The sequence below is a fragment of the Pogona vitticeps genome, chromosome 5 (genome assembly GCF_051106095.1).
Source record: "Pogona vitticeps strain Pit_001003342236 chromosome 5, PviZW2.1, whole genome shotgun sequence".
Taxonomy (NCBI): domain Eukaryota; kingdom Metazoa; phylum Chordata; class Lepidosauria; order Squamata; family Agamidae; genus Pogona; species Pogona vitticeps.
Genome location: NC_135787.1, coordinates 161,255,687 through 161,282,498, shown reverse-complemented (window position 1 = coordinate 161,282,498; position 26,812 = coordinate 161,255,687). Strand labels below are relative to the sequence as shown.

At 39.3% G+C, this 26,812-nt stretch overlaps 1 protein-coding gene and 1 long non-coding RNA gene across 3 annotated transcripts in view; one reads left to right on the top strand and one right to left on the bottom strand.

Moving 5' to 3' along the window:
• Positions 1 to 26,812, top strand: part of GUCY2C (guanylate cyclase 2C) — a 79,428-nt gene that overhangs the window by 48,101 nt on the left and 4,515 nt on the right. The window contains exons 16-25 of the mRNA XM_020787967.3: positions 434 to 520; positions 4,770 to 4,902; positions 7,473 to 7,610; positions 10,729 to 10,820; positions 13,024 to 13,115; positions 14,568 to 14,726; positions 22,434 to 22,626; positions 23,241 to 23,415; positions 25,406 to 25,504; positions 25,938 to 26,032. Coding sequence (XP_020643626.3) covers positions 434 to 520; positions 4,770 to 4,902; positions 7,473 to 7,610; positions 10,729 to 10,820; positions 13,024 to 13,115; positions 14,568 to 14,726; positions 22,434 to 22,626; positions 23,241 to 23,415; positions 25,406 to 25,504; positions 25,938 to 26,032 — 1,263 coding nt within the window. The remainder of the gene's footprint in view (positions 1 to 433; positions 521 to 4,769; positions 4,903 to 7,472; positions 7,611 to 10,728; positions 10,821 to 13,023; positions 13,116 to 14,567; positions 14,727 to 22,433; positions 22,627 to 23,240; positions 23,416 to 25,405; positions 25,505 to 25,937; positions 26,033 to 26,812) is intronic.
• The window catches only part of LOC144583084 (uncharacterized), a 31,489-nt gene continuing 15,772 nt past the window's right edge, over positions 11,096 to 26,812 (bottom strand). Inside the window, exons 3-6 of one of the 2 annotated variants that reach the window (XR_013536675.1) lie at positions 23,065 to 23,385; positions 14,607 to 14,761; positions 13,155 to 13,235; positions 11,096 to 13,043 (exon numbers count right to left, since the gene is read on the bottom strand). This is a non-coding gene — a long non-coding RNA (uncharacterized LOC144583084). The remainder of the gene's footprint in view (positions 13,044 to 13,154; positions 13,236 to 14,606; positions 14,762 to 23,064; positions 23,386 to 26,812) is intronic. The other variant, XR_013536674.1, reaches the window with a different exon arrangement.

Sequence of the window (26,812 nt, the reverse complement as noted above, 5' to 3'; positions counted from 1 at the left end):
TCCAATTCAAAAGGCCAAACTAGGCAAGTTGTCCTTCGTACACCTAGCTATTGTATTAATTGCTTTTTCAAAGCAAATTTCCAAGCATTGTGGGGTAGGCTGCATGCATAAGATCATGAAAATGGCAGTAGAAGGTCATTAAGTGTTTGCCCCATCTTCATTTTTATTAGCCCCCAAGAATCCTTATTATTTGTATAGGGATTTTAAAAACTCCTACTTTCTCTTTTCCCCATATCCTGTTTTGCTTAATGTGCAGTCTAATTTGGATTTTCAGAGAACCTGCAAGCTCACTCACTGTTTTGTAATGTTTTTGTTCATGCCTGGCCCATGGATTTAAGTTTTTTTTCTTATGAAACAACATACCTACCTTTGGGTTTTCAATTACTTTAATAACAATTCTTACCAGAGTGTCTTTGTCTTCTTTTCATCTCAGGATGTTTTAAATGATAAAATTTCCTACCCTGATGGCACCTTCATGGACTGGGAATTTAAGATTTCTGTCATGTATGATATTGCCAAGGTATGTAGATGGATGACAGTGATAAATTAAGAGAGAATACTCTTGCATTATAGCTATCCATTCCACTAACTTAGAATCTGTAACAAACAAAGAGGTGCTTCTTCCTATCATGTTGTTTTCCTTACCAGGCATTTCCAGATTAAGTCTTTATTATGAAATGGCCATGCCTCATTCATGGAATTTTGAATATGTTCCAGATTTTTTTTTATTTTTAATCTCCTGTTCCGCCACCGTTTTTCTTTTCTTGAAAAAACTGTTAAGGAGGAAAAAAGACACACTATCTACATAATTATTTTTAACCAGCAGTGCTAGCAACCTTCCATTTGAAAGCTCCCCCACCTTGGGATTTTCTACATCTTTTCTTCATATAAAGTGCATAGGGTCAGTCCCAGATATTTTGCAGTGTGAGGCAGAGTAGCAAGTGACAGCATTCTCCTTAAAGTCATAATGGAACACCCAAAGCCATCCCAATTATCCCCACACCTCAGAAAATTAAAAAAATAATAATTTAAAAACCCTCAAGCAAACTCTCTTCCTGGCAGCAAAAATATGATAACAGTCAATTCATAATTAATGATTTGCTTCCTTCTCGTCATACTCAATGTGCTGCCTCATGTTGCCTAATGAATGGGGTAGGACCAGGACTTGATAGAGTAAAATACTAGTACAAGTGGTGCCCCACATAATGACGTTAATCCGTTCCAGATAAATCGTCACTATCCGGAAACGTCACTATACAGGGCAAAAAACCCCATAGGAACGCATTGAAACCCCTTCAATGCGTTCCTATGGGGGATAAACTCACTGTTATGCGAAGATCTTCCATCCGGCCGCCATTTTTGCTGCCTCAGTAAGCGAGGAATCAGCGCGAAAACACTGCGGGCAGCCATTTTGTTGACCCGGCGGCCATTTTGGAACTGCCGATTAGCTGTTTTAAAACATAGCAATGCGAAGATCGGTAAGCGGAACGCTTACTGATCATTGCAATGCGATGTTTTCCCTATTTAAACATCGCAATGCGATCGCTTTTGCGATCGAAAAATCCACATCGCTATGTGGATTCGTCGTTAAACGGAGCGCTCATTATGCGAGACACCACTATAATGGAATATTCTGCCTGATCTTGTGCTGCAAGGTCTCTGGCTCCTAGCAGTATGGAACAGCATCTGTTGCTAACCTCTCATGACTGTGAGTCAGGCCTTCCATTCATTGCCTGAATTTGAGCCAAAGGTTGGGCCTGGAAGAAGCAAGCATTTCTGCCTGCACTACCTTTATTTTAGTCTCTTTCAGCGCAGCTATTTGACATCTCAGTTTGAGGTCAACCACCTGGTCTCCCAAGTTTTGCTAAAGCTTGACTATGTTGGCTGAAACAAACATCGTGAGAAACATGGCAAAAGAAGAAGAAGAAGAAGAAGAAGAAGAAGAAGCAGAAGCAGCAGCAGCAGCAGCAGCAGCAGCAGCAGCAGCAGCAGCAGCACAAAGAAGGCTTTTATTTTCCTGCCTATGGCTGGAAATTGGCTTGGGACTTTTCTTGCAGAAGAGAAGCTTCTGTAATTCAAATAGCATTCTGACCTATGCAGGTCATACTATATTTGCATTATAGAGTGATGTAAGCAAAAAACTTTAAACTTCAGGGAGGTAGGATAATCTTACTGCTTGCTCTCAGCCTAGCAAATGAGCAAAGAATCCTCCATGCCTAATCTAGAAGATGGCTTTGTTTCAAATGAACTCTTATTTTAAATGTCTTCCTGTGTGGGTGGATGATTTAATCCATGCTGTTTAGCTTTCTCAGCATGTTTCAAGTGCCAGAAGAAAAGGTGTGTCAGGAAAAACAAGAGGGTGTGAGTAATAAGTCAAAGTATTCTGCCCCTAATTTACATTTCCAACTAAATAATAGGTCTTTTGCTTTATGTTCCTATTTTCTGATCCATTGGCCTAATTTTGTTTTTCCTCTTTCACTTCTATGAAATGGAGGCCTGATTTGCTTGAGAAGAATTGCACAGCTTCTAAATAGGGTTTAGAAACAAGAAGGGAAATAAATGGAAACACTACTGATTCTGTGGTGGCCTGACTGATCAGTTGCTTTAGGTATCTTCTCTTCCCCTTTAATTTGATGGAAATTGAGAGTACTAAGAATGTTAGGTGAATCTTGTACTTTTTGTTTAACCTTGCTGTCCACAGCCTTAAATCAAGGCATCTTTACCCCAGTCTTTACTTTGGAAGACTCCCGGAGGAGCTTGCAATTCCTGACAAGAGCATTAGGAAAGAAAAGGAATTACATAAAAGGAAAGGGTGAAGGCAAACACGTAAACTCAAGGAGATTAAATAGATAGATAGATAGATAGATAGATAGGTAGATAGGTAGATAGGTAGATAGGTAAATAAGTAAATAAGTAAATAAGTAAATAAATAAAATCAAATACATCGCGGCATAGATCAGCCATAAGATGTAATAGGATATCATTCTTAAACCTTGGTATTGATCCCGAGTTTTCACAGTCCCATGCCATAAATAACCACCAAACGTTACCTCCTTGTGTGAGGTAACGTTTGGTGGTAATCCAGTGATGGTATCAGACTTTATGGGCATCGTAGAAATGCATTTCCTTCCTGATAGGGTGATAAGACTGGAGGAGCAAACTGTGTAGTAGTCTGGTTCGCTGGTTAATTTATCGAATCTAAGCTGCGGTACAGCTTTTTTAGGATCAACAAGAGGGACTATGGAAGAAGGAGGTATAATTAGCAATATTTTGATGGGAATGACAGGGATGAGGGAGCAGAATGAAAGTGGCAAGACTGAGACATTTTGTTCCATTCTGCAGTTCTCCTGGGATTGCAGGACTCATGGACAAGCTGTTTCTATAAATTGCAAAAGCAACAAAGTGAACGGAAATGCTGTTCCTACTTGCCTTTGAAATCATTTGGTTGGTTGCTTATTGTTGCCTAAGCCAAATCAAATTTTTGTAAGTTCTTAATTATAAGAATGAGTCATCTCTTGTCCTCTGAACTAATGGCCATTCCTCTTCTGATTAAATTCAAAATTGCCCCCAGATATTGATTTAGTGTTGCATTATATCCAACCAGGCCTCTCTCTGTAAAAACTCCTACAAGTTTACTTCACTAAAACTGTTCCACACTTTATGTATTTTATCTTGTTTACTTCTTTGGCTTTATGAAAAATTTTATATAATTTTTAAATTAATTCATTAAAATCTTCATACTTAGCAAATATCTTAAATCTTGGTACCTCTTGGGTAATAACAGAACAAATTATGTAACTTTGTGAGTCACATAATATTTTGCACTCGATGTGCAATTGTAAAGTTGTATGAGACTTTGTCTGATTAACTCTGGGAAACTTCATAATAGGATAGGATAGGATGTCTCCATTCTCTTTCTCTTTCTTTATTAAAAACAGGCCCTACATGGTGAATGTGACAGTGGTAATCATTTTAAAATATAATATCAGTTTAAAAATGTGTGTACGTGGCATGTCTGAATTTTGATTACACCATGTCAAAGAGCAACTGTGCTTATACAACAAAAAGCTGCAGAAGAATTGTGATAAATATTCCAGCAATATTTTCCCATCAAAATTAAATTATGTAGATATACCCTTTGTCCAAAGGGGATGCGGGTGGTGTTGCAGGTTAAACTGCTGAGCCACTGGACTGTTGATTGAAAAGTTGGCAGTTCAAATCCACGTGATGGGGTGAGCTCCCATTGCTTGTCTCAGCTCCTGCCAACCTAGCAGTTCGAAAGCATCCAAACGTGAGTAGATGATTACGGACCACCTTGGTGGGAAGGTAACAGCGTTCTGTGTCTAGTCATGCCAGCCACATGACCACAAAAAGTGTGTACGGACAAATGCCAGCTCTTTGGCTTACAAATGGCAATGAGCACCGGCCTCTAGATTTGGCTATGACTGGAGTTAATTGTCAAGGGGAACCTTTTCCTTTACCCTTTGTTCATGACAATGTGTTACAGTATACATGTTTAGGCCTCTGAAAGTATGAGAACATCTTATTTGCTGTAGGAACCTGAGCTCACTGATCTTTTAAATTGTAGTAACACAAAATGCAAAGAATCCCAGTTCAGTTTCATAAGTCTGGGAATATGACTGCAACTCATGAAGATAAACTTTGGAGGAACTTTGATGTATGTGGCATGTTGAAACAGCCAACTCTTGCCAGTGATGTTAACAATGGAATTATGAAGGCTCTTTTTTGTCATTTTCTTCATGTCATAGGGAATGTCCTACCTACATTCAAGCAAAACAGAAGTCCATGGGCGTCTAAAATCTACCAATTGTGTTGTGGACAACCGCATGGTAGTAAAGATCACTGATTTTGGTTGCATTTCTATTCTGCCACCAAAGAAAGGTACATTATATTTAGAAATGAATCTGCTCTGGAATTTCCGATCTTACTATTTGTAGGTCATTGTTATGTACCATTAACTCAGAACCAACTTATAGTGACCCTAATAGGGCTTTCAAAGCAAGGGAGTTTAAGGAGTGAGTTTACCAGTTCCACACCTCCAGTGAGTTTCCATGGCTGAGTGGGAATTCGAATCCTGATCTCCAGAGTCCTTGTCCATCATTCTGTCTACTACACCACACTAGGTATTCCAATTGCAGGCTGACTGCATCTTGTAAAAGAATAGTCCTAAGTGCAAAACTAATATTCTGTCAAGCTTCAGTTCCTTCTAGTATGGCACCATATTTGTGACATGATTATAAATAATTTTTCCAACAAACTCCATCAAGCCACACAACATCCTTATTTGAAATCAGTACTGTACTAAAGGACTATATGGTAATTTAGTGGGATTCCTGATGCCACTTGCATGAGAACCAGAAATGTGTTGACAAGAAGATACTTCCATGCTGGTGTTCCTTCTTAATGAAATATAAAATATCTCTTGTCCACTTCATATTTTTGCTAGAATTAAGTGGTTGCAGATGTAGTCCATATAGAAGTGTTGTTAGTGTTTTGTTTAACAGCCACTGCTTTTCATAACATATGGAATGTTATCTTTGGGAGAGAGTTTACTTCTCAGAACAGGGCATGGAAGCACATAGTATCTAATACAATTTGTATATTCTGTTCAAGTATTTTCTAAAAGTCGCCTACATATATAAAGCATACAATATTGGCTAGGGAAGAAAAGAATAAGAAAAGCATGAAAAGTCAAGTGGCTGCAATTTCTACAGAAAAAGAACAACCAGTAAAAAGAGTCATAGTGTTGGAGAAGTGAAATCATGGGGTGAAAACTCTGGAGAAAGAATGCAATTGATCATACAATATACTAAAGACTAACCTTTGGCAGATATTGTACTAGCATTCTACCAGACAATCTATTATGCTTCCATTAATAACCATTGAATGCTGATCTGTTAATTAAATGAGATTTTGTACTTTAATTTCTTTACTATTAATTACATTTCTGTGTCCTTCAGTTTATTTTGACTAGCTTTTTTGCCATTTGTGCTAATTAATCAGGTCTGATTCTACTTATTGCCCTTAGCTACTACCGATCAATTGCTCTCGTGAACAATAAGTGATTCTGCTATGAACAATGGGCAACTATGCAGATAGCCCGGGGCTGGGCAGACTTCAGGCATGTAGGATCTCCTTTATTTTTAATAGAACCCAGTCCACCAGTTGGCATAATTAGGGATTGACTCACATGAAGAGAACTTAATTGCTTGTTGCCAAAAATAACTCTAGGAATGACTTCTATTGGGGATCCTGTTTCCTCCTGTTTCAAGCACCAAGTCCTTCCTTCCAGAGGTCATCTCTAAACTCCACTGTATATGTTCGAAGTGAAGAACAGTCTCTAAAGTTACTTATTTATTTAATTTATACATAATCTTTCTCCCTTGCAGAACTCAAGGTGGCACACATTTCAAAAACACAATTAAAAAAATAAAGGCCAAAATCTTATTGTGTTGATTCCCCTTGTGCAGAGTAAATGATTATTATCAGCAGAAGAATTCTGCTGATTTAAAACTTCATTTTTTATTTTCAAGGCGCACATCACTTTATTGCATTTCATGTGAGCTATGGGCACTCCAAAATTAAAAAGAAATGTCTAATTTAGACATCATGATTATCACATCATTCCCATTGCACCAGCAGAGCTGTGCAACAAGATTTTAGTATCAAAACAACATTTAACAAATTATCACATTAAAACACTAAATTGATATAATAATAATAATAATAATAATAATAATAATAATAATAATAATAATAATAATAATAATAATAATAATAATAATAATAATAATAATAATAATAATAATAATAATAATAATAATAATAATAATAATAATAATAATAATAATAATAATAATAATAATAATAATATCAAGGAATATATATATTCTTTGTCTCCTCTTGAAGGGCCAGTCAGGAAACTGCCTGCAGTTGAAGACACTACCATGTATTTGACTCTGGCTAGTTTCTTGCCCAGCCTTTTAGGATGGGGCAATTCAAACAACAACAACAACAACAACAACAACAACAACAACAACAACAACAACAACAACGATGTAGCACATGAGCAATAATCAGTAGTTTTTAAAAAATCCACTCTGTCCAGTAGGGGAAGTGACTAATTTGCCAATATCCTGAGGTGGCTCACTTATAAGCCCTTCACAATGTTGGCAAATTCAACCTGGAAGGCTTGCTTTGGATCAGTTCAAGAAATCACAAGGGCAGGAACTGATCCAATCCACACCAATCCTACCAGCACCAAAAATGAAGAAGCCCATTGACAGGAGTCAGAAAAGTGCAGATAGGAATGTTCTGGTAGCAAATCTGTCATCTCAGTGATGTCTTTAAAAGTGCACCAGCTCATCCTAATGGAGCTCTAAACAATGATTTAAATGACTATGCAGACTGCTTCATATTCATACAAACATGATTTCCTTTCTGTTCCTCAGATCTCTGGACTGCTCCTGAACACCTTCGCCATGGTGGTGTATCTCAGAAAGGTGATGTCTACAGCTATGGCATTGTAGCACAAGAGATAATCCTGCGTAGAGAGACCTTCTACACTAACAATTGTCGGGACCATAAAGGTAACCACTGTGCATCAGGACTACATGAAGCCATTTATTTATTTTTTTGAAGAGATTTCACACTCCGTCCTCCAAAAGATACCAAGGGTCATTTCCAAAAAAGGTTCTGAGCAAAGTGGTTGGCAGCCAAGGGACATGTTGTGGGTGACCTGACCAAGCTTGTACCACAGCATGAGGTCTATCGCTGACTCCCAGAGCTCCTTAAATGTTTCCGTTTTCTTCTCATTCACAAGCATGCAGACCATGTTGAGGAGGAGAAGAAGGAAAAACTGGTTCCACTTGCTTTGCTTTCTCGGTAAACTGGTGTACATTAGGCCTCAGAGGAAGAGGGGAAAGGAATGGGTATTCCAGTAACAAGGAGGAGAGAGCCTATCGATCTCATCTTAGCCAGGAACCTCTCAAAAGCTGAAACAGACTCTCCTGAGCAATTTAATAATGTTCACAGTACAAAGAGCAGTGTGTTCATGCTTAGTCCTTGCCATCTGGCATGGTTTCTCATCCAGATAAGCCTTCCACTGTAATATAATTTGCATGTTGAACTTTGAGCTATATAGCTTTTCATGTAATTTAGTGTGACAAAATGTTTTACATCTATCTTGCTAGACTTTGGAAAACATGTCTAATATATGTAAAATGTTTGAGAGCAACTATTACACAATGTGAGATTTTACCCTCCAATTCTAATATGAATTACAGATTACTGCATGTCAAGAGTATAATATTATTATATACTGTACCAAAGGTGAAACCAATTATTTCTTTTTATAATGTCCTGGATGAGGGAACAAGAAAATATTATTGGGTCTATACAATAATACTTCTAAAGTATTTTGTAAATTAACACCACAATCTGAACTCACCTTCTCAGTAGGGTTGGTATTAAGTTTGAGGGGTTCCAAGTAGGATCCTCCAGCCCCCCAATGCCTGCAGATAGAACTTTATCCAAATGTCTACCTGCCAGAAAAAGACCAGGGGACCTTCCCTTTCTCTGTGTTTATGTGCACACAAATATGTCTGTGTTTCTTCCCTGCACCCCCTGTGCTCCCTTTCTCTCCTCATTCCCATCCCCCTTGCCTCACATTCTCTCTGTCCACTTTCTCCTTCTCTGTTGTCAAATGTAGTGCTGCATCCATTCAGTGCTGTTTTCCACTCTCTTCCTTTGGCCCCTGATGACTCTGGGCTAAAAACAACAACAAAAAACCATATTCCTTCTTCCTCTTCTCCCGTCCCGCTGTCCCTGATGTCTGCTTCCTAATGCACCCAAAGCCAAAATGGCATTGTTTTGTTGTGTGTGTGTTTTTTGACCCAGAGATTTGGAGTGAAAAGTAAGAAGGATATGAAACATTTTGAAGATTAGAAATTATATCCTGAGAGGAGCCTATTTGGGGCAGGGGTGGGTACCAAAATATTTTTAGAGAAGCTGCGGAGCAATACTGTATTTAATCCTATGATGAGTGGCTTGATACAGGAGGAGGAGGAAGGGATTTTGTTACAATTTGTTACAAAGCACATGATTTGGAGAGAGAAGAAGAAATAAAGTAACAATTTATTTATTTTAACAGTTTACTTATTGCTCAGGCTCTTTAAAGAAAGGCCCTGAGCAACCAGTCATGTCGTATCTTCCATTTTGTTCCAACTGAAAGGGGAAAAAAAGAGGTGGGGAGGCTCTCTTAGATTTTCTCTCTGTATCTTCTTCCTTGACCTTCCCCCCTCCCGCTCTTGCCCAAGGTCACCTTATTAGGGCTTTGTCATCTCTCTCTCTCTCTCTCTCTCTCTCTGTACACGTGTGGCTTTTCTACTCCCCCCCCCCGCCCCAATCAGTGCAGAGCTTCCATTGGTCCTGCGTTGTTAAACCCAATCACTGCAGAGCTTCCATTGGGCCTGAGTTGTTAGACCCGGATGAAAAAATAAAAAATACGTGTTGTGAACTCTTTTAAGGAGATAATTAATCATTCCCAAGTGCATGACACCAGCCATTTCAGCAGCAGAAACTGCCAGAGGCATGGTACAGAAAAGTCAGAATCAACCTGGAACCACCTTCCTGTGTAGTCAAGCCCTTGGTCAGGTTCTTACATCCTGTGGATGCCACAAAATAGGAAGAAAAGTTAACCATTTCAAAAGAGTAAGTGGTTATATGTTAAATTGCTGTGTCATTGCTTAAAACATGTTTTTACCTTTTTTCAGTTATGAAAAGGATAGGATATTTTAGCTCCAAAAGGATGCTAAGTGCTTTGTACTTGTACAAGCCAAGATATATTTATCCTAAATACCCTATGAAATCTGTAATAAGATTTCCCAACTTTTTAATTTTTTTTAAGAAATGCATCAGAGAGGCTCCAGATTTGATCAGAGAGAACAGTAGTGCTATTTTCCCAATTTGAACCATCCTCTTTCCTTATCACCATCAATTGCTGTTAAATAAATTATATAAACACAAAACATAAATTAACATGTGAACTTTAGATAAGAAAAGGAGTATCAAATACTGATGGTTTTAGTGAAATACAGAAACCATTTTTGTTACACGCACTTGAGAAAGGCAAAGGTTTCACTCCCAATGAGGACTAATTTCTGGAGAAAAACAGGGTGATATAATATTAAAAATAAGCAAGTAATATAATAATGTAAATTGTTAAGGGAAAACAATAAATTGTTCTGAGGGGAGCACAAGGTTATACTGTGTGGGGGGTTATGTTTCTGTATGATATGTCAGTTATATTTTGTTGATTTTGTTTGAAAAAAACAAGAAACACAAAGAAGCACACAAAAAAGCAGAAAACTCTTAAACAATTTGCAACAGTTCTTCACAATGTCCTCACTGAAAATGCTCCAATGCAATGTTGCGATCAAGCATCCCAATGCCATACACAACAAATGCTAATGTCTTCTCCCATCTGTCAGTCTATTAGTCTACCCCAGTGGTGTGTCTCACAAATTAAAGACAAACTCACATTGTATAGATCTTTATCACAGAATGAGCAAGTTATTCAGATCTAAGACTTAAGTGGGAGCCCAAGCCTGCTTAGAATACATTGAAACATTTAGTTTGCTTAGGAAATAGTGCATCTTGTCTGCATGTGCTGAATTGTTTGAGTTCTACCTTTCTCTCTTGCTTTAGAGAAACTTTACAGAGTAGAAAGCAGCAAAGGAACCCGACCATTCCGGCCAGATCTCTTATTGGAGGAGACAGAGGGAGAGAAAGAACAAGAAGTAAGATCTTATTGGGGAAAAAATTCATTGTCAGCAGACAGAGGTAGTATTTATGCACAGACCCAGACTAACCAGTTTGACACAGACAAGTTGAATCTACATTTGCAGCATCTGCTCTCATTAGTGAGTTTAATGCAATAAAGTGAAATGTAGTAAAATGCACTTCTGTAGTTTGTAATCTACCTTCTAATTATTGCGACAGTTTTGGGTGGGTTGTCATTTGATATCTAAGGATGGGAGGGTGTAGGAAGAGCTTCAAATGATAAAACAGCATAGAAATTAGTATTTCATTTTAATAAATAGTTTAATAAATAGCATAACATCTGTATGATCAAAATCCTTTTGCACAGTTACGCAAAAGGTGCAATGTTTAGTGGCAAATTGTCATAAGTTAAAAAATCTCTGCAGGCATTATCTATTGCATACAGATAGTGCCTATGGAGATTTCTTTACTGCAATTTTCTGCTAAAGGCACACCTTTTATGTAACAGCACAACAGAATTTTGGCCAATAAGTTTTTACAGTCATAATAAAAAAGACACTAACTTTTTATGAACAAGGTAATGAAACTATATATATATAAATAAGACACTACAAATGGATAAGAAAATTCTGGGGAAATTACTGAGCTTTTAAACAGAATTTTGGGTTTTGATTCTATTCAAACAGCTATTTTGTTGAACTACCATATTTTTCTGTGTATAAAATGACACTTTTTCCTCAAATAATTAGACGAAAAATTGAGGGTGATTTTATACACGGAAGGCAGCAGCAGGAGACTGAAGCGGAGGAACAGCCATGCTGGGCCGCCTCTCGCAGCTGCCCATTGACTTCTCCTCCGCCTCCAGCAAGGGTAAAAATTAGGGGGTCATCTTATACATTGGGGAGGGATCCGTATACATGGAAATATACACTGATCTAAATTACCCCAGCTGTCCAGATGACACAAAGGTCAAAATTATATAATCTGTGATAAAGCATGGCCCACTCTCTACTTTTCAGAGTTTCTAAAACCATCTCTTGTATGTGTTTTTGTTCCCTCCACTTTTTATCAATACTGTATCAGAGTTAAGGCAGCAAGCGCTTCTCTGGTCAGAGGTTTTTAAGTTAGGGCTGTTCCACTCTTACAGAAACAACAAAAGTGTTTAAAGAGTTTTCTGCAAGAGTTGTAAAGGACTTGATTTCCAAAGTGAGTTGATTTCCAAAGTGGATTAACAGTGAATGTCTGCTGTTTCAGAAGATTCAGTTTTGCAGTATTTCACTTACACAATCCAAAACCCTACAAAAATCCAGCAGGCAATTTGTTTCCTCCACATTTTTAGAAGCACTATTTTTGAAGACAGATTATTTCTGAGGTGAATGAGCAGCAGATATCTGTCAGTGTCAGTTGCTTTAAATGTAGTGTAGATCTATTTAAAGCAAAGGGGCGAAAGTTCCAGGGACACTCTTGTGTCACAGGGTTTTAAAGGTTTTTACAAGCATTTTCCAAGGTTTAATAATATTTTGATCTGTTTCTTAAAGATACACTGACTTCTTAGAAAAGAAATGGGATTTTAAGAATAAAAATATAGACAGAAATGCAGTCAGTTGGCAGTAAGTTACAGCATTTGCTACTCAGTGAGGAGGAACAAATGCTCCAGCTGGATGAATCCACTGTTGAACTTTAAGACTAAGGCTCTGTGTCAGGGATGAGCACCTTGTAGCACTCCAGATGTTCTGGAGCTACATTCCTATCCTCCGGTATCATTTGCTATGGTGGCTGGGCTTGCTGGACATTGCAACCCAACAATATCTGAAAGACCACAACTTGCCAAATTGTGTTCTAAAGGTACATCACAGAGTATATGCAAAATGCAGGGTATACCAGGTTGCTATGAAGAATGTGGTGGTAGAAGTATACACTACTGGTTTAGATGGACATCTAGTTCTGTACTAGTGCATTTTCCTACGTGCCCACAACCAGCAGCAACCCATCACACGCCGATAGATGGGGGCATGTATTACTGTGGATTGCAGAACTAGATTGAAAGGTAAAACCAGAAGCCCCTGAGACAGTATGACAAAAAGTGGTTTTGATGGCTTGAGAATTCATGATTTAGGTTGGATGAGTGAGGAAAGAAGATTCTGAAAATCAGGGGGAGTGTTGTTTTAATATTCCATGATGGGAAGAAAAACAGTCTGCTTTGGGATCATGCATTCTTAGGTATCTCTTCTTGTGAGGAGCTGTTGGGAAGAAGATCCAGAGAAAAGACCAGATTTTAAGAAAATAGAAACGACTCTGGCAAAGATATTTTGGTAAGAACTTGAGCTGATTGATTTATATCAAGTACTTACGCATCTTTCTGTCAAAATGGTTCTGTAATCTTTCTGGAAATTAGATGTTTTATTATCATTTGATAGGAAGAACATGCATGTCTGAGAAGAGGAGAAAATAGATTAATATAGGAGATGGAGGATATACATTACTCTGAGTTCCCTGAAAGAAAGCATTTTTTAAAAAATCATTAAGTTTTGTGATAAAGGTGAAGCAATTAAGAAAGTGAAGACACCAAAGAGTAAAGATGTATTGATATGTGTTAAGGATTCAAAAATCTGGCTGACACATAAACACTACTCTACTCCAAATTATTTTGCAGAGTTTTGGATTTCTGGTAAATTTCCCTTTTTGCTACACAACAGAAGTACAGAGATCTATAGAGGAGATCACTTCAAGTTTTCCAGAGTACACCCCTTTTTCATTAATTTGCCTTTAAAGTTTCAATTACTGACTCAGACATTTGTAGGAGAAAGAATTTTAAATATTATTTACTTAACAGTTGCTTGAAATTATGGTCTTGTGGATACTGCTTTTTTTACTGCACACAAACCAACCAACCAAACAGATCAACAGCAACAAACAACTGTCACCAACTGATGAAAGAGAGGGATAGAACACTCAGCAGAGATGTGGGGCACTCTTTGAATTCAAAAGCTAGAAGGAATTATTGGTTAGTGCTGGACAGATAGATAATCCCCTCAGTCCAGAAAAGTCCCTCTGAGTCATTAAAACTACAGACTTGTATATATAAACTAATACAAAATTATAAATAAAAATAAAAACTCCAACAAATTGTTCCATACATTCATTTATTTTTAGAATTAAGAAATCTAATATAGCATTTTAAAAACTCAAGAGCTTTCCTGTAAGGCACAACCACAACTTTTAAAACTTCCTTAACGTGTTACAGTTCCGATCAAGAAGGGTAAGTGATTTCTATTTTGGCCCTATGGCACCCTGTGGGTGAAGTCCAGTAGTTTTATGCCATGTAAGCCCTGATTTTGTCATCTGCTGCATCTGCAGTTCCTTAATAAAAAGTTTCCTATCCCCTCTCTGAGGCTCCCAGAATCACTTAGGGCCCCTTTTGGTTCTGGGGATGCTTTGGGAGAGGCAGGAGTCTTAAAGGTCTGAAAATCACAGCCACTGGGACAGTACCTGCAATTTCAGACCTTTAAGATTCCCCCCCCACCTGCCCGCTGTCCCCAAAGGTTTTCCCAGAACCAAAGGAATCCTAAGGGACCCTGGGAACCCTGAGGGGTGTAACAGTAAGGAATTTTTAACAAAATATGGTCATGGCTGATTACAGTATCAGGCTTATATGGTGTAACTTTATATTAATGGATTTCAGTCTGTGTAGAAATAATTTTCACTCACTTATCATTTGTCCTGAAAATGCATCTTGATTGCTTCTGCTTTCACAATTATTCCAGCAACTACCATAGCCAAACTAATGAAAGCTACATGGATACCTTAATCCGACGTCTGCAGATGTATTCACGGAACCTGGAGCACTTAGTAGAAGAGAGGACGAAGCTGTACAAAGCTGAACGTGACAGAGCGGACAAGCTTAATTTCATGCTTCTCCCAGGGTGAGTGCTCTTCAGGAGGGACCACTTTGCAATTGCTGTGGAATTCATGTATGAGAATTTACTGAGGAAGAGTCTAAATAAAGTTATACATCAATTTGTGTTTGTCATTAACAATATTTGTCCCTTGAGAACCTCATTGGTGGCTACAAGCAAAAAAAATCATCCATTGTCCCAAGTAACAGAGGAGAAACTACTTTATCTAAGCAACCTGTAGAACTGGGACCTGCTTAAGATTACCTTGTCACACAAAACGAGATGTACAAGCTTCCTGTATTTCCATACATAGCATTTCTGTAAAGACAGACTGTGCTCTCTCCTGACAGCATAGACGCTAGGTTTGTATTTCTGAGGCAGAAAAAATAGGAAATATTGGTATTTTCAATACCTAGACTAGTAAGACGTATTGCCTTGACTTGTTGGTTTGGACTCTGGCACTTGCGACTTGTCCTGATGTTATTAGTTCATTTGTATTGAGAATAGATTTTTCTGGAGCAGCAAATGCACTTTAGTCTTTACAGGAACACTAGCATTAGTTCTAATCCAGAATCTGTTGTGCACTGAAGTAAAAATACCATGGAAGTGCAAGGAGGAGGGCCTTCTTATAGAAACACTTATTCCCTCAAGTTTTTTTTTAAATTTCAAATTGAAGCCATTAACCTTCGTCTTATATAAGTTAAAGAATGTTAAATTTACTTGATCAAAGTTCAAGTACCTTCTGGTCTATCTGTGTTCATTCCTAAAGGATGTGTTGTTGTTTTCAATAGAAGACCACAGGTGCACATATATAAATATACACATTTTCCCCTGTTCTCTAGCAACTGTTGATTAAAACCAAATCTTGAATAGTTATTACACATGCTTCCTGCATGTGGTGTGAAGTACTGATTGAAACATTTTGCTAATATGGAGCATAAATGTATACACTTTACATCTTTGCTGAATTAATAGCTCACGACATGATGATTTAGACTGGTGTTGCATATATAGATACTAGCACAATGTTGCTGACACCTCTGCACATTTCCACCTTTTGTGACAATATGCAGTTTCTTGACCAGTCCTTTAAGACACCGGAAACATTTTTAAAAAATCTTTATGATGCAGCATATCAGCAATGGTATACCAAAGTCTGGTGTGTGTGTGTGTGTGTGTGTGTGTGTAAATCACTTCCCCTGCCTTTGTCGAGGAAAAAAGTGTTCACCTTCTGATATCCTGAAGTGGCTCTTATTAAGACACTTTGTAATATCAGAAATTCAAAATGGAAGGAGCCTTGACAGCTGCAAAACTATCACACATGCTGGAAATGGACCAAACCAGAGTTATTTTTCCCACACCAAAAAAGTAGAAGCCCCAGACAAGGTACTTTCAGAAAGGTAGAAGAAGGGACATTCTGAGGACAGTTTGGTTCACTCCAGCAATTGCACCCTGTGATTGCCAGAAAAAAGAGGGAACCAAGTCACTGCAGCAGACCAAACAGTGGGACAAATGCCCATCTGATCACCTGGGAAGTGTTGCTGTCAGATCTTCCATAAATCTGTCAGAGGTGTGACGACGCCACTTTATTTACCATTTGCAGTCTGATGTCTGATGGATACATCTAATAATCCTGTCTGAACATGTGTACTTTAAAGTCTTGATTGCACAGAACTTGTGAAATCATACAGGTGTCCGCAAGTGAAGAGCACGTGGGTGTGCTACATAAAAGTTATTCAGATATGGCCAGTGGATATGCTGGCTGTAGAATTCAGGGAATTGTAGTTCAAACTGTAACTTTTCCAAGCTCTGAAACTATCTTATCCAATGGCCATCCAAATCTGCTTCAGGTGTAGTAGCCCATACCTCTGTTTTACCATTACAGTCGTCTTATCCAAATCGATGCCAAAATGTGCAGTGGCAAAGAGTTGTATATATTTTATTTATTTATTTATTGTATTTATACCCCGCCTATCTAGTCATTTCGACCACTCTAGGCGGCTATATATACACACTCTCTGTAAGGATGCCAAAGAAAGCACACTGACTAGTTTGTGCTGGGAGTTAAGAAGAGTATTTGTACAATCATTGCTTGCAATGGACTGGATGCTATCCCATACCTTTTCACATGGATATAATGGGTCCTGGTCTAACTGTTCTGCCTTGAGTGTGGCCATTGCTTCTTGGATTGCTCAGTATGGCACACATGTTGTAACATTACTGTTTTGTTTCTGTTTATTTTGTATGTTTGCTTATACTATTATTATTTGTAATATGCACTTACTAAGTTATTAATTTCTAGCTAGTCTCCTTTTACTTTTGTTAGGGGCCTTAAGTTGTACTGTGCAAATTAATTTATGTATTTTATCTTAAGGACCTTTTTCTTTGGTCAGGAGACTAAGAGGTTTTTTGCTCTCCTTTCTCTGCTGTGGAGGGCAGGGTAAGGCCTGTCTGTTGTTGCCAGGTAGGGGAGGTGTTATTATGGTGGGGTACAATATAATTTTGATGGTGACGGGTAGGGTAGGTGTATGGTAGGGGGAAATATGGTGCTGAGGGGGAATGTAGGCTTTTACTGGCGGAACCCGTTCTTGATGGTTTGTATTGATTCCGGGCTCTAATGTTCCCTCCCTTTGACAGGTGCAAGGTAACCAGTTCAGTCCATTGCCTCCTGCTCTGACCTTCTTGTTGTTGAATGTCAGGTCAGTCCAGAATCCCACTGACTGCTGATCTGATTGTGGATGAAAGGGCTGACCTGGCATGTATAACAAGAGACCTGGGTGGGCACTGATGAGGGGGTAGTCCTTTTCCAGATTTGCCCTCCAGGTTATTCCATCCAATATCATGGCAGACTGGAAGGGTTTAGCAACATTCTCCTCACAACCCAACACTGTCCCTGCTGCAGCTGATGGACTTTGTCTCTCTCTGCTGTGTTGTTGTGGTCCCCCAGGCTTGTACTCCTGAGGACATTAACATTTATGTGGAGGCTTTAGTCACTAGTCTGGCCTTAGACTTCATGGATGCCTTGAGATCCATGGGGCTGTCCCAAGGGGTGTATAGTCCTACACATTTGGCAAGTTATATGCTTGACTTGGTATTTCTGACTGGCCAGGCAAGAAAGATTTGAGGTTTACTAGGATAAATTCACTTGCCTTGTTACGGTTGGCTCACCACCTGCTGAAATTCAGCCTTGCAATGGCAATCCACCACCCTTGTGCGGAGATGGGACCCAGTAGGATGGTCTGCCCGTGTAGAGGGGTGGCATCCTGTGCCTCAACTATATATATATCTACACATGAGCGATTCACAGCCTATTTTTGATTGAGGCCATGGTGATATTTCTTACCGAGATGTCTAACACGCCTTCTTTTCTGATTATATTGGGTCAATTTCAGCCTATAATTCTTGATGGTGCAGACGAGATGCTTGCACGATCTAGGACTTCCTTGTTAGACCCATGCCCCTTCTGGCTTTTAAAAAAGAGGATACAGTTGAATGGCCCACCCAGATCATAAACTCCTGCTCCCTGAAAAAGACAATGATCTGGTCCATTCTTTAAAAAGCCAACTTGCCGACAGATTATCTAAACAATTATCGCCCTGTCACTAATATAAAATTCATGGGTAAATTGATTGAAGATGGTAGCTCACCAGTTTCAGGAATTCTTAGAGGATACTGATAGTCTTGATCCATTTAAACTGGGGTTCAGGCCATGCCAATTCTCATCACTCTGCTAGATGGCCTGTTACAGGAGGTGAACTAGGGGAGTGTGACTCTGTTGCTTCTCTTGGATCTCTCAGTGGTCTTTGATATAGTTGACCACAGCATCCTTGATTACTAGGGCAAGATGGTCCAGCTTGAGGGTGCTGTTTTGTCCCCATGGGTCTTACAATGTGGTGCCCCACAGAGGTCAATCATCTCCCCATTGCTGTTCAATATCTATATGAAGCCGCTGGGGGAGATCTTTCAGAGATTTGGAGTGTGCTGTCATCAGTATGCCGATGACATGCAATTACCTCTCCTTTTCATCTTTGGCAGGGGAAGCTGTGCAGACCCTGGAGTGCTGCCTGGTCATGGCCATGGACTAGACAAGGGCTAATAGACTGAAGTTGAATCCTGACAAGATGGAGATGCTGTTTTTAGAAGGGGCCCCTGAAGTCCCAGAAAGTGACTTTCTTCCTGGTCTTTTTAAGGGCAAATTTCCCCTGAAGGATTAGGTTCATAATTTGGGAATGCTCCTGGACCCGGCTCTCTTGATGGGCCTAACTTTCAAGGCAGTTTGGAGGCTACAGCAAGTGCAAAATGCAAAAGCAGGGTTGGTTTCAGGAACATCAAAATATGATAAAATCTCCTGTCCTTTCCTGGTCATACCAGCTACCAGTATGATTCTAAGCCAAGTTCAACTGCTGTTAATGTTGACATACAAAACCCTGAATTGTTTAGGACCTTGCTACCTGACAGAGTGCCTCTCACTCAGATCAACCTCCCATCCCACCCACACTTTCCAGTCTCTGGTGCTACAGATGGCCACCCCAAGAGAGGCCCAGGAATCTATACCTAGGAAATAGGCCTTCTCAGTGGTGTCCGCCTTGCTGAGGAACTCTCTTCTGGTGAAAGTGTGTTAGGCCCCCACCCTCCTTGACTTTAGAAAGCAAATTCAAACATGGGATTTCACTTTGGCCTTTGAAAGCCTTACCCCTATTTAATTTAACCAATTATTTAATTATTTGACAGCTCTATGTTTATTGTTTAATTGATGATGATGATGCCACCATCCTGGGTGTTATGTAGTGTTTCTTTAGATATACAGTAATTGAGGTTAGAGAGGGTTTTATTTTCTATATGCTGTTTTTAATTTACGTTCTTTTCTATAAACTGTTTAATTTTATGTTTATATCTGTTGTAAGCCAGCCAGAGTACTAGCTTTTCACTAGAAGGGTGGGGGTAGAAATTCAGTTAATAAATAACCATCCCACTTCCCTTTGCTGTGCTACTTTGAATACTATAATACTGTGCTGTTCATAAACATCTCTAAAAGTGGAATTAGGATGATAAGAAAAGGGAAAACAAGAGGAAAATGGAATCAGAAAGCTAGTATATCTAATAAATGGTAGGTACTGTGAGAAGCTGGATAGTTGAATGGCTTAGGTATCTGGCTCCAGAACCAGAGGTTGGGAGTTAAATTCCCCATTGTGCCTCCTCTAAGTAGAGACAGCCTATTTGGCCTTGGGCAAACTGTACAATCCCAGTGCACTCCCAGAAGAAGGGAATGGTAAGCCACTTCTGAGTAGTGTCTTCCTGGAAAACCCTGAAAAGGGTCACCATACGTCAGAATTGACTTGATGATACATGATTATTGTTGTTGTTTTGTGAGAAGGATTAAAAACAAGATAGCTGTAGTCTTAGCAATGTCTAGAAAGAGGTAGACAGACAGCAGACAAATATTTACCTTGTGAAATTCAACCTTTCTCTTTAACAGCCCCCATTTCTGTGCTTCCCACACCCTGTTTTCACTTTCTGATATCTCTCCCTGTGCTTCTATTCTTTCCCATTCTGCAGTCCCAGCAGTCTTCATCACTGCCCCCTTCCCATGCCTCTACCCCCTTCTCTTCCTCCCCCCCCGATGTTCCTCCCAATGTCCCTGTATCTGTTCCCTTACTTTTTCATCCTTCGATTTCTACTGTGCTGCAGATTCCTTTGCTTCTCTCCTTAGATCAAAAGGAGTAGGTGTTTGTGTTCTAGAGAAGACGGACTGATATTTAATTTTTTCAAATTTAAATCCCAGTTTTCTGCCAAAAATGGCACTCAAGGCTACTACTAATAACAAAATACAGACATAAACAATAAAGGTTCTACAGTATTAAAACATACAAATCAAGCAATTAAGTGCACATCAACTCCCAGAAATCCTGGCCATCACAGGTAGTGGTGGAAGTTTCTGGGAGTTTTAGTCCAAGAACATGTGGAAACCCATGACAGGGAACCATTGCCCTATGGGATTAGATCAGAAGTCCATCTACGCCAGCACTCCTCTAAATAACGGCCACATACAAGAGTGGAGGGGAGCTCATGAACATGGCAGAATTGTGATGGCCCTTCCCTCTTATTTGAAAAGATTTGCTTAGCTGCCTTTAACTGTTGCTAGATATAACCTGTCTTATAAGAATTTACTGAATACTTTTTAATTACACCAGTGCTCACAGCCATAATCATATATTGCGGCAATGAGCCTCACAGGGTCTTATATTAATTTTTGTTCCAAAAATGCATTAGGGCTCATTTTCAGGGGATATTTTATTTTTTTCATGTACAACAATCTACATTTATTCAAATATAGTCATGTCTTCTTCTACGTAGTTGCTGCACAATGCTGCACAACAGTGGAGGGGAAGGTTTCACTTAACTGGGGCTTATTTTTGGGTTAGGGCTTATATTACGAGCATCCTGAAAAATCATATTAGGGCTTATTTTCAGGTTAGGTCTTATTTTCGGGGAAAGGTAGTTTTGCATCCACACTATAGATTTTTGTCTCCTCCCCTATAAACATGATAGTATCTTTGAGATATGACATCCAGAACATCATTCATTGTTCTGTATGTGAAAGAGAAATTTTGAAGGATGATGCATTATTGAGAGACTTTTACTCAGTATTATTCACGAATATGAATCTACTCAAGCTGGTTCCAGGCTTTTCATGCATTTCTTGATCTGCCTTTGATTGTGGGACTTACTATTCATAGGAGGACTAAACCTGTGAGGAGGGCCTGGGCCTGGATGATATGGGTGCAGCCATCCACATGGCTTTGGATGAAATTTTACCTGCCCTTGGTGCCATGTTGCAGCAACAGCTACAGAAAAATGAAATGTGGCAGAATACAAATAACCAAGCTGGAATTTTAGTGGAAAATGGAAGATCGTTGGCATGATAAGGGAACTGTGTACAGTACTTAAGAATATGCAGATTAATATGCAGATAAGCATTACCGACATGGTGGTGCTGCGGGCTAAACCGCAGAAGCCTGTGCTGCAGGGTCAGAAGACCAAGCAGTCATAAGATCGAATCCACGCGACGGAGTGAGCTCCCGTCGCTTGTCCCAGATCCTGCCAACCTAGCAGTTCGAAAGCATGTAAAAATGTGAGTAGATAAATAGGTAGCACTCTGGTGGGAAGGTAAGAGCGTTCTGTGTCTAAGTTGCACTGGCCATGTGACCACGGAAGATTGTCTTCGGACAAACGCTGGCTCTATGGCTTGGAAACAGGGATGAGCACCGCCCCCTAGAGTCGAACACGACTGGACAAAAATTGTCAAGGGGAACCTTTACCTAAGCATTACTGAAACTAAGCTTTCAGATTTGATTAAACAGATCAGAGTAAAACAGAAGAAAATGTATATTTTAAACTTTTATTTGAGCACTAATACATCACATGTGTACAGATGAAAGGCACAAGGTCTTTTAAAGGGGTGCTATGGGCCAAAAGATAATCTTGTCCAGTCTGCTGCTGCATAATATAATGAACTCATCAGCTTCAGTATGTTTTGAAAGATTTCCTGCCTATACCATTACTACTGTCAAAGTTTAATTAGTGATCTTGTATTTTATCTTTACAGATATTAATTAAACTGCATTTATCCTGTGCTTCCTAAATACATTCTAACCAGCATGAAAGTCACAAAGCCTTTCAGAGTACATTTTAAAATTGCATATTTTCTTACATTTTTCTTTCCTCCTTTAACAGGCCTGTGGTAAAGTCCTTGAAAGAAACTGGGTTAGTAGAACCAGAATTTTTTGAAGAAGTCACCATCTACTTCAGTGACATTGTGGGCTTCACAACCATCTGTAAATACAGCACCCCTATGGAAGTTGTGGACATGCTAAATGATATGTACAAGAACTTTGATCATATTCTTGACCATCATGATGTCTACAAGGTGACTAGATTTGAGAAGACAGCATACAAAGCTAGATAGAATTACTGTGCTGAAAGAACTAGGGAGCAGAGTATTACTACCAATCTTTTAAGAATGCAAAAGAAGGGTAAGAAGTATTTTTCTCTGATGTGTTCTCTGTTAAAACTATTGTGCAAAATATGGGAATAAATTACAGTTGTTTCTCTTAACATTTTAAATGTGGATGGCTTTTGACCAGCCATGTAGGAGAGCTCCCCCCAAATGCTGGGATGACACACTCTGCCCATCCTAGATTTTAACAGAACAGTTCTTCCTCTGTGAGAAAATCATCTAAACACACAGTTGCAAATACCTGCATAAACATGTTTCTTAACTGAAAGGTGCTTAACATTCCTTCTTGCCTAAGGAGAAATAAAATCCCATGATTATCTGATAGATTAAAAAACAAAAACAAAATACCTGTTCTGACAGGTAAAGATAGTAACTTAGAGTCATATTGGTTGTTGTGGGTTTTCTGGGCTGTTTGGCCATGTTCTGGAGGTTTTTCTTCCTAACGTTTCGCCAGTGTCTGTGGCCGGCATCTTCAGAGGACAGGAGTCAGAACTCTGTCTGTGCTCTGGGTCATGTCTCAACAGGTGGAGACCATCGGAGATGCATACATGGTAGTGAGTGGTTTACCAAAGAGGAATGGCAACTGTCACGCAGTGGACATTTCCATGATGGCACTGGATATACTCAGCTTCATTGGCTCCTTTGAACTCCAACATCTTCCAGGCCTTCCTATATGGATTCGAATAGGAATTCACTCTGGTATGGAATAACATATCAAATATACAGCAAAGAATAATCATCCAATGGATGTAAATTTCATCTTGAATTTTTCAATAAACTGACAGTAGTAGTGGGTTATAGTATGGCATTATACATATTTTTTCCCAGCCATTTTGGGTGGTTTAAAAAAAATTAATTGGAAGGTATTTTTGGAGGAAGAATATAGCTGACAAAAATAAATTATCTAGTGTGTCTGTATAATCAATACATTATACAGGAGATGAATTTTATTTAATAACATGTGCTTGAGAAATACAGTGTACCTGCAAAGGAATGAAATCTCAAGGGACAAGGTCTGAACAATGTAATCAAACAGCTGTTTTGTTACACTAAAATGCATTTCTGTAAACTTGCTAGGGAATCTACTTTAAAATTAATTAAGACAGATTTCCAGCACCACAAAGTTAAGCACTTCAGGAAAATTGATATTTTCTCTGGCACTTGTTTTAATAATTGACTGATCTCAGAACAGCTCAACAGATGGGAAACCTTGACATCTGACCGTTCAGCCTGGAAGCAGGTGGTGCATCATGGCCTCTTCCATTTTGAAGAGACACTTATTCAGCAGGCCGAGGCAAAGAAGCAGTCCCGAAGCCAGCAAAGTCAGGGAGCTGGACAGGGGACAGATTGCATTTGTCTTCAATGTGGAAGGGATTGTCACTCTTGAATTGGCCTTCTCAGCCACACTATATGCTGTTCCAAGTCCTCCATGCTGGAGGAGGCAAAGGAGGGAAGCTAGGGCACCGGCGGAAGACCTGAGAGTGCAAAGAACAATGACAAACTGCCAAATTGGCACTTTGTTGTCTTTCCTGCAACAGACTGGCATGGCTATTCGTCTAGAAGACATATTTGCAAGAGAGGGATATGGAAGAATGAATGAAGTTGAAACAGGAGGTAGAGCTGAGAATGAAATCAAAACAGAAGTAGAGCTGAGCACCATATCTGGTGCAACTGGCCAGGTGACTTAGCAAATAAATTCCTTTGGTTTGTTGCTACACAGCATCCCCACTCCTTGTGAGGGCCTACATCTTCAGTTTTAAGTCTTTGAATTTAATAGCTACAAGCCTATGCTAGGGTACAGTAGGATACCAGGAAAATCTATGTCACCGGACCGTCTTTAGAGCACATTGCAGTAATCTGTATGAGATATTACCAGTACGTGCTTACTGGAAGGGCAGATCCTGAAGCTGAGGCTCCAGTACTTTGGCCATCTCATGAGAAGAGAAGACTCCTTGGAAAAAACCTTGATGTTGGGAAAGTGTGACGGCAAGAGGAGAAGGGGACGACCGAGGATGAGATGGCTGGACAGTGTCTGCGAAGCAACCAACATGAATTTGACACAACTCCGGGAGGCAGTGGAAGATAGGAGGGCCTGGCGTGCTCTGGTCCATGGGGTCACGAAGAGTCGGACACGACTAAACGACTAAACGATGACAACGATGTGTAACTGTCATGAGACTCCGCTTGTCTGGGTAGGGCCATAGCTGGTACAATTTCCGCAGCTGAAAGAGGGTGCCCCTGGCCACCAAGTCCACCTGGGCTTCCAGAGTTAGACTGGGGTCCAGGAGCACCTCCAGGCTGTGGACTCTGTCCCTGAGGGGGAGTGTAACCCCATTCAGGGCAGGGAAGTGGCCATCCAACCTGTCCGACTGAATTGTTCAAATTTTTCTTCCTCTTCGGGGGGGGGGCAGCGTTATGAAGCCTGTTGCAGCAAAAGCAACAGTCTTATGACATTAAGTATCAAATATATTGGGATAGGATATATGGACTGCAGTCTACTTCATCAGATGTATGAAATGCCATCCTGAGTTACAGACATAAAAGCACACATGATGAATGGGGGGACAGGACAGAGGGAATCTAAAAAATGGTGTCAGTTTCTAACATGTGCTTGAGATGCTGCAGAGCTGTCTGTCCACATATGAATTCCCCATCTTTGTCTTAATTCCTTCTCTGTGTGTCTTTTCAGGTCCATGTGCTGCTGGTGTAGTTGGGATTAAAATGCCTCGTTACTGCTTGTTTGGAGATACAGTGAACACAGCTTCAAGAATGGAGTCTACAGGTTTACGTAAGAATATAGATTCATTTCTACACACTGTGATGAAATCCAATGCTTATTTTCTAGATAAAAACTATTTCACCATCATGACCTAGATTGGGTAACATCAAACGAGTTACTGTACTTTTACTGCCTCTTCTTTTTCTTAGTCATACAGGTAACTTCCTTTTTGATTCTAGATACTCAGAATTACTTCAGAATAATCAAGCTAATTGAAATCAAAAGGTCCACTCCAAGATTATTTTAAGAAGTATATTAGTTCCTATCTGTAGTGTATTGCTCTGATGTTTGAAAGATAAAAGAAGCTGAATCATACCATTTTGATTAATAGGAACTCATGAATATGAGCTGAATAACAACTGTAAAGTAGACTGGCAACACAAAAGAAAAGATAAATGTATGTAAAAAACCTTTCAAATTTCTGTTGCTTGCCTGTCTGTAGCTCTAAGAATTCATGTAAGTGGTTCCACCATTGCTATCCTCAAGAGGACAGACTGCCAATTCCAGTATGAAGAGCGAGGAGAAACATATCTGAAGGTAATATACACTCACATCACACATTCATAATTTTAAAAGGTCTCTAGAACTATTGTTTATCTGAAGAGCTCATGTGTTTTAAATTACTAATTGAAGACAAAGGTACTTGCTAAGGCCACCCTCAAGTTTCACAACTGAGTAGCGATTAAAACATGGAGGTTTTAAATTCAGGTCCAACACTCTAACAACTGTACTGCATTGTCTTGTGAAGTTTTGTTGATTTCACTGGATTTATCTATGCACAACTGTACATAGTACTATTCTAATCTCCATTTGCTAATTCTATCTTCTGAAATATTTACAGCATGTACTACTTATTTCAGTTTAGAAAACTTACTATGAACAGACAATAAGTTACTTCACATTCCTGTTATATAAATAATAGAAAGACATTTTATTTAAATTTTGTATGTCTGGGCCTTGATAATGTCAGTGGAATAGCCATTTTATAAACTCTTGAATGGGTCAATGATATAAGACCTCACAATGCTGTGATTGTGAGTGACTGTATTCGGTTGTCAGCTCTCCAAGCCAGAGGACGTGGTTGTAAGAATGTGAAAATTAATGGGATCTGGTCTGTACATCCAGAACGTAGATAAATAGGCATAACCAGTTTTGTATTTGTGGGACCTAAGCCCCTATTAAAGGCAGCAAATTAGCTGGCTGGTTTACAAAACAAGTTTTTCTGCACCCTGTTACTGGTATATTTTTACCTTTGTCTCAAAGGGAAGTTAAATACTATCTCCAATGATAAATGAAGTATGGAAGGCAAGCCTGATG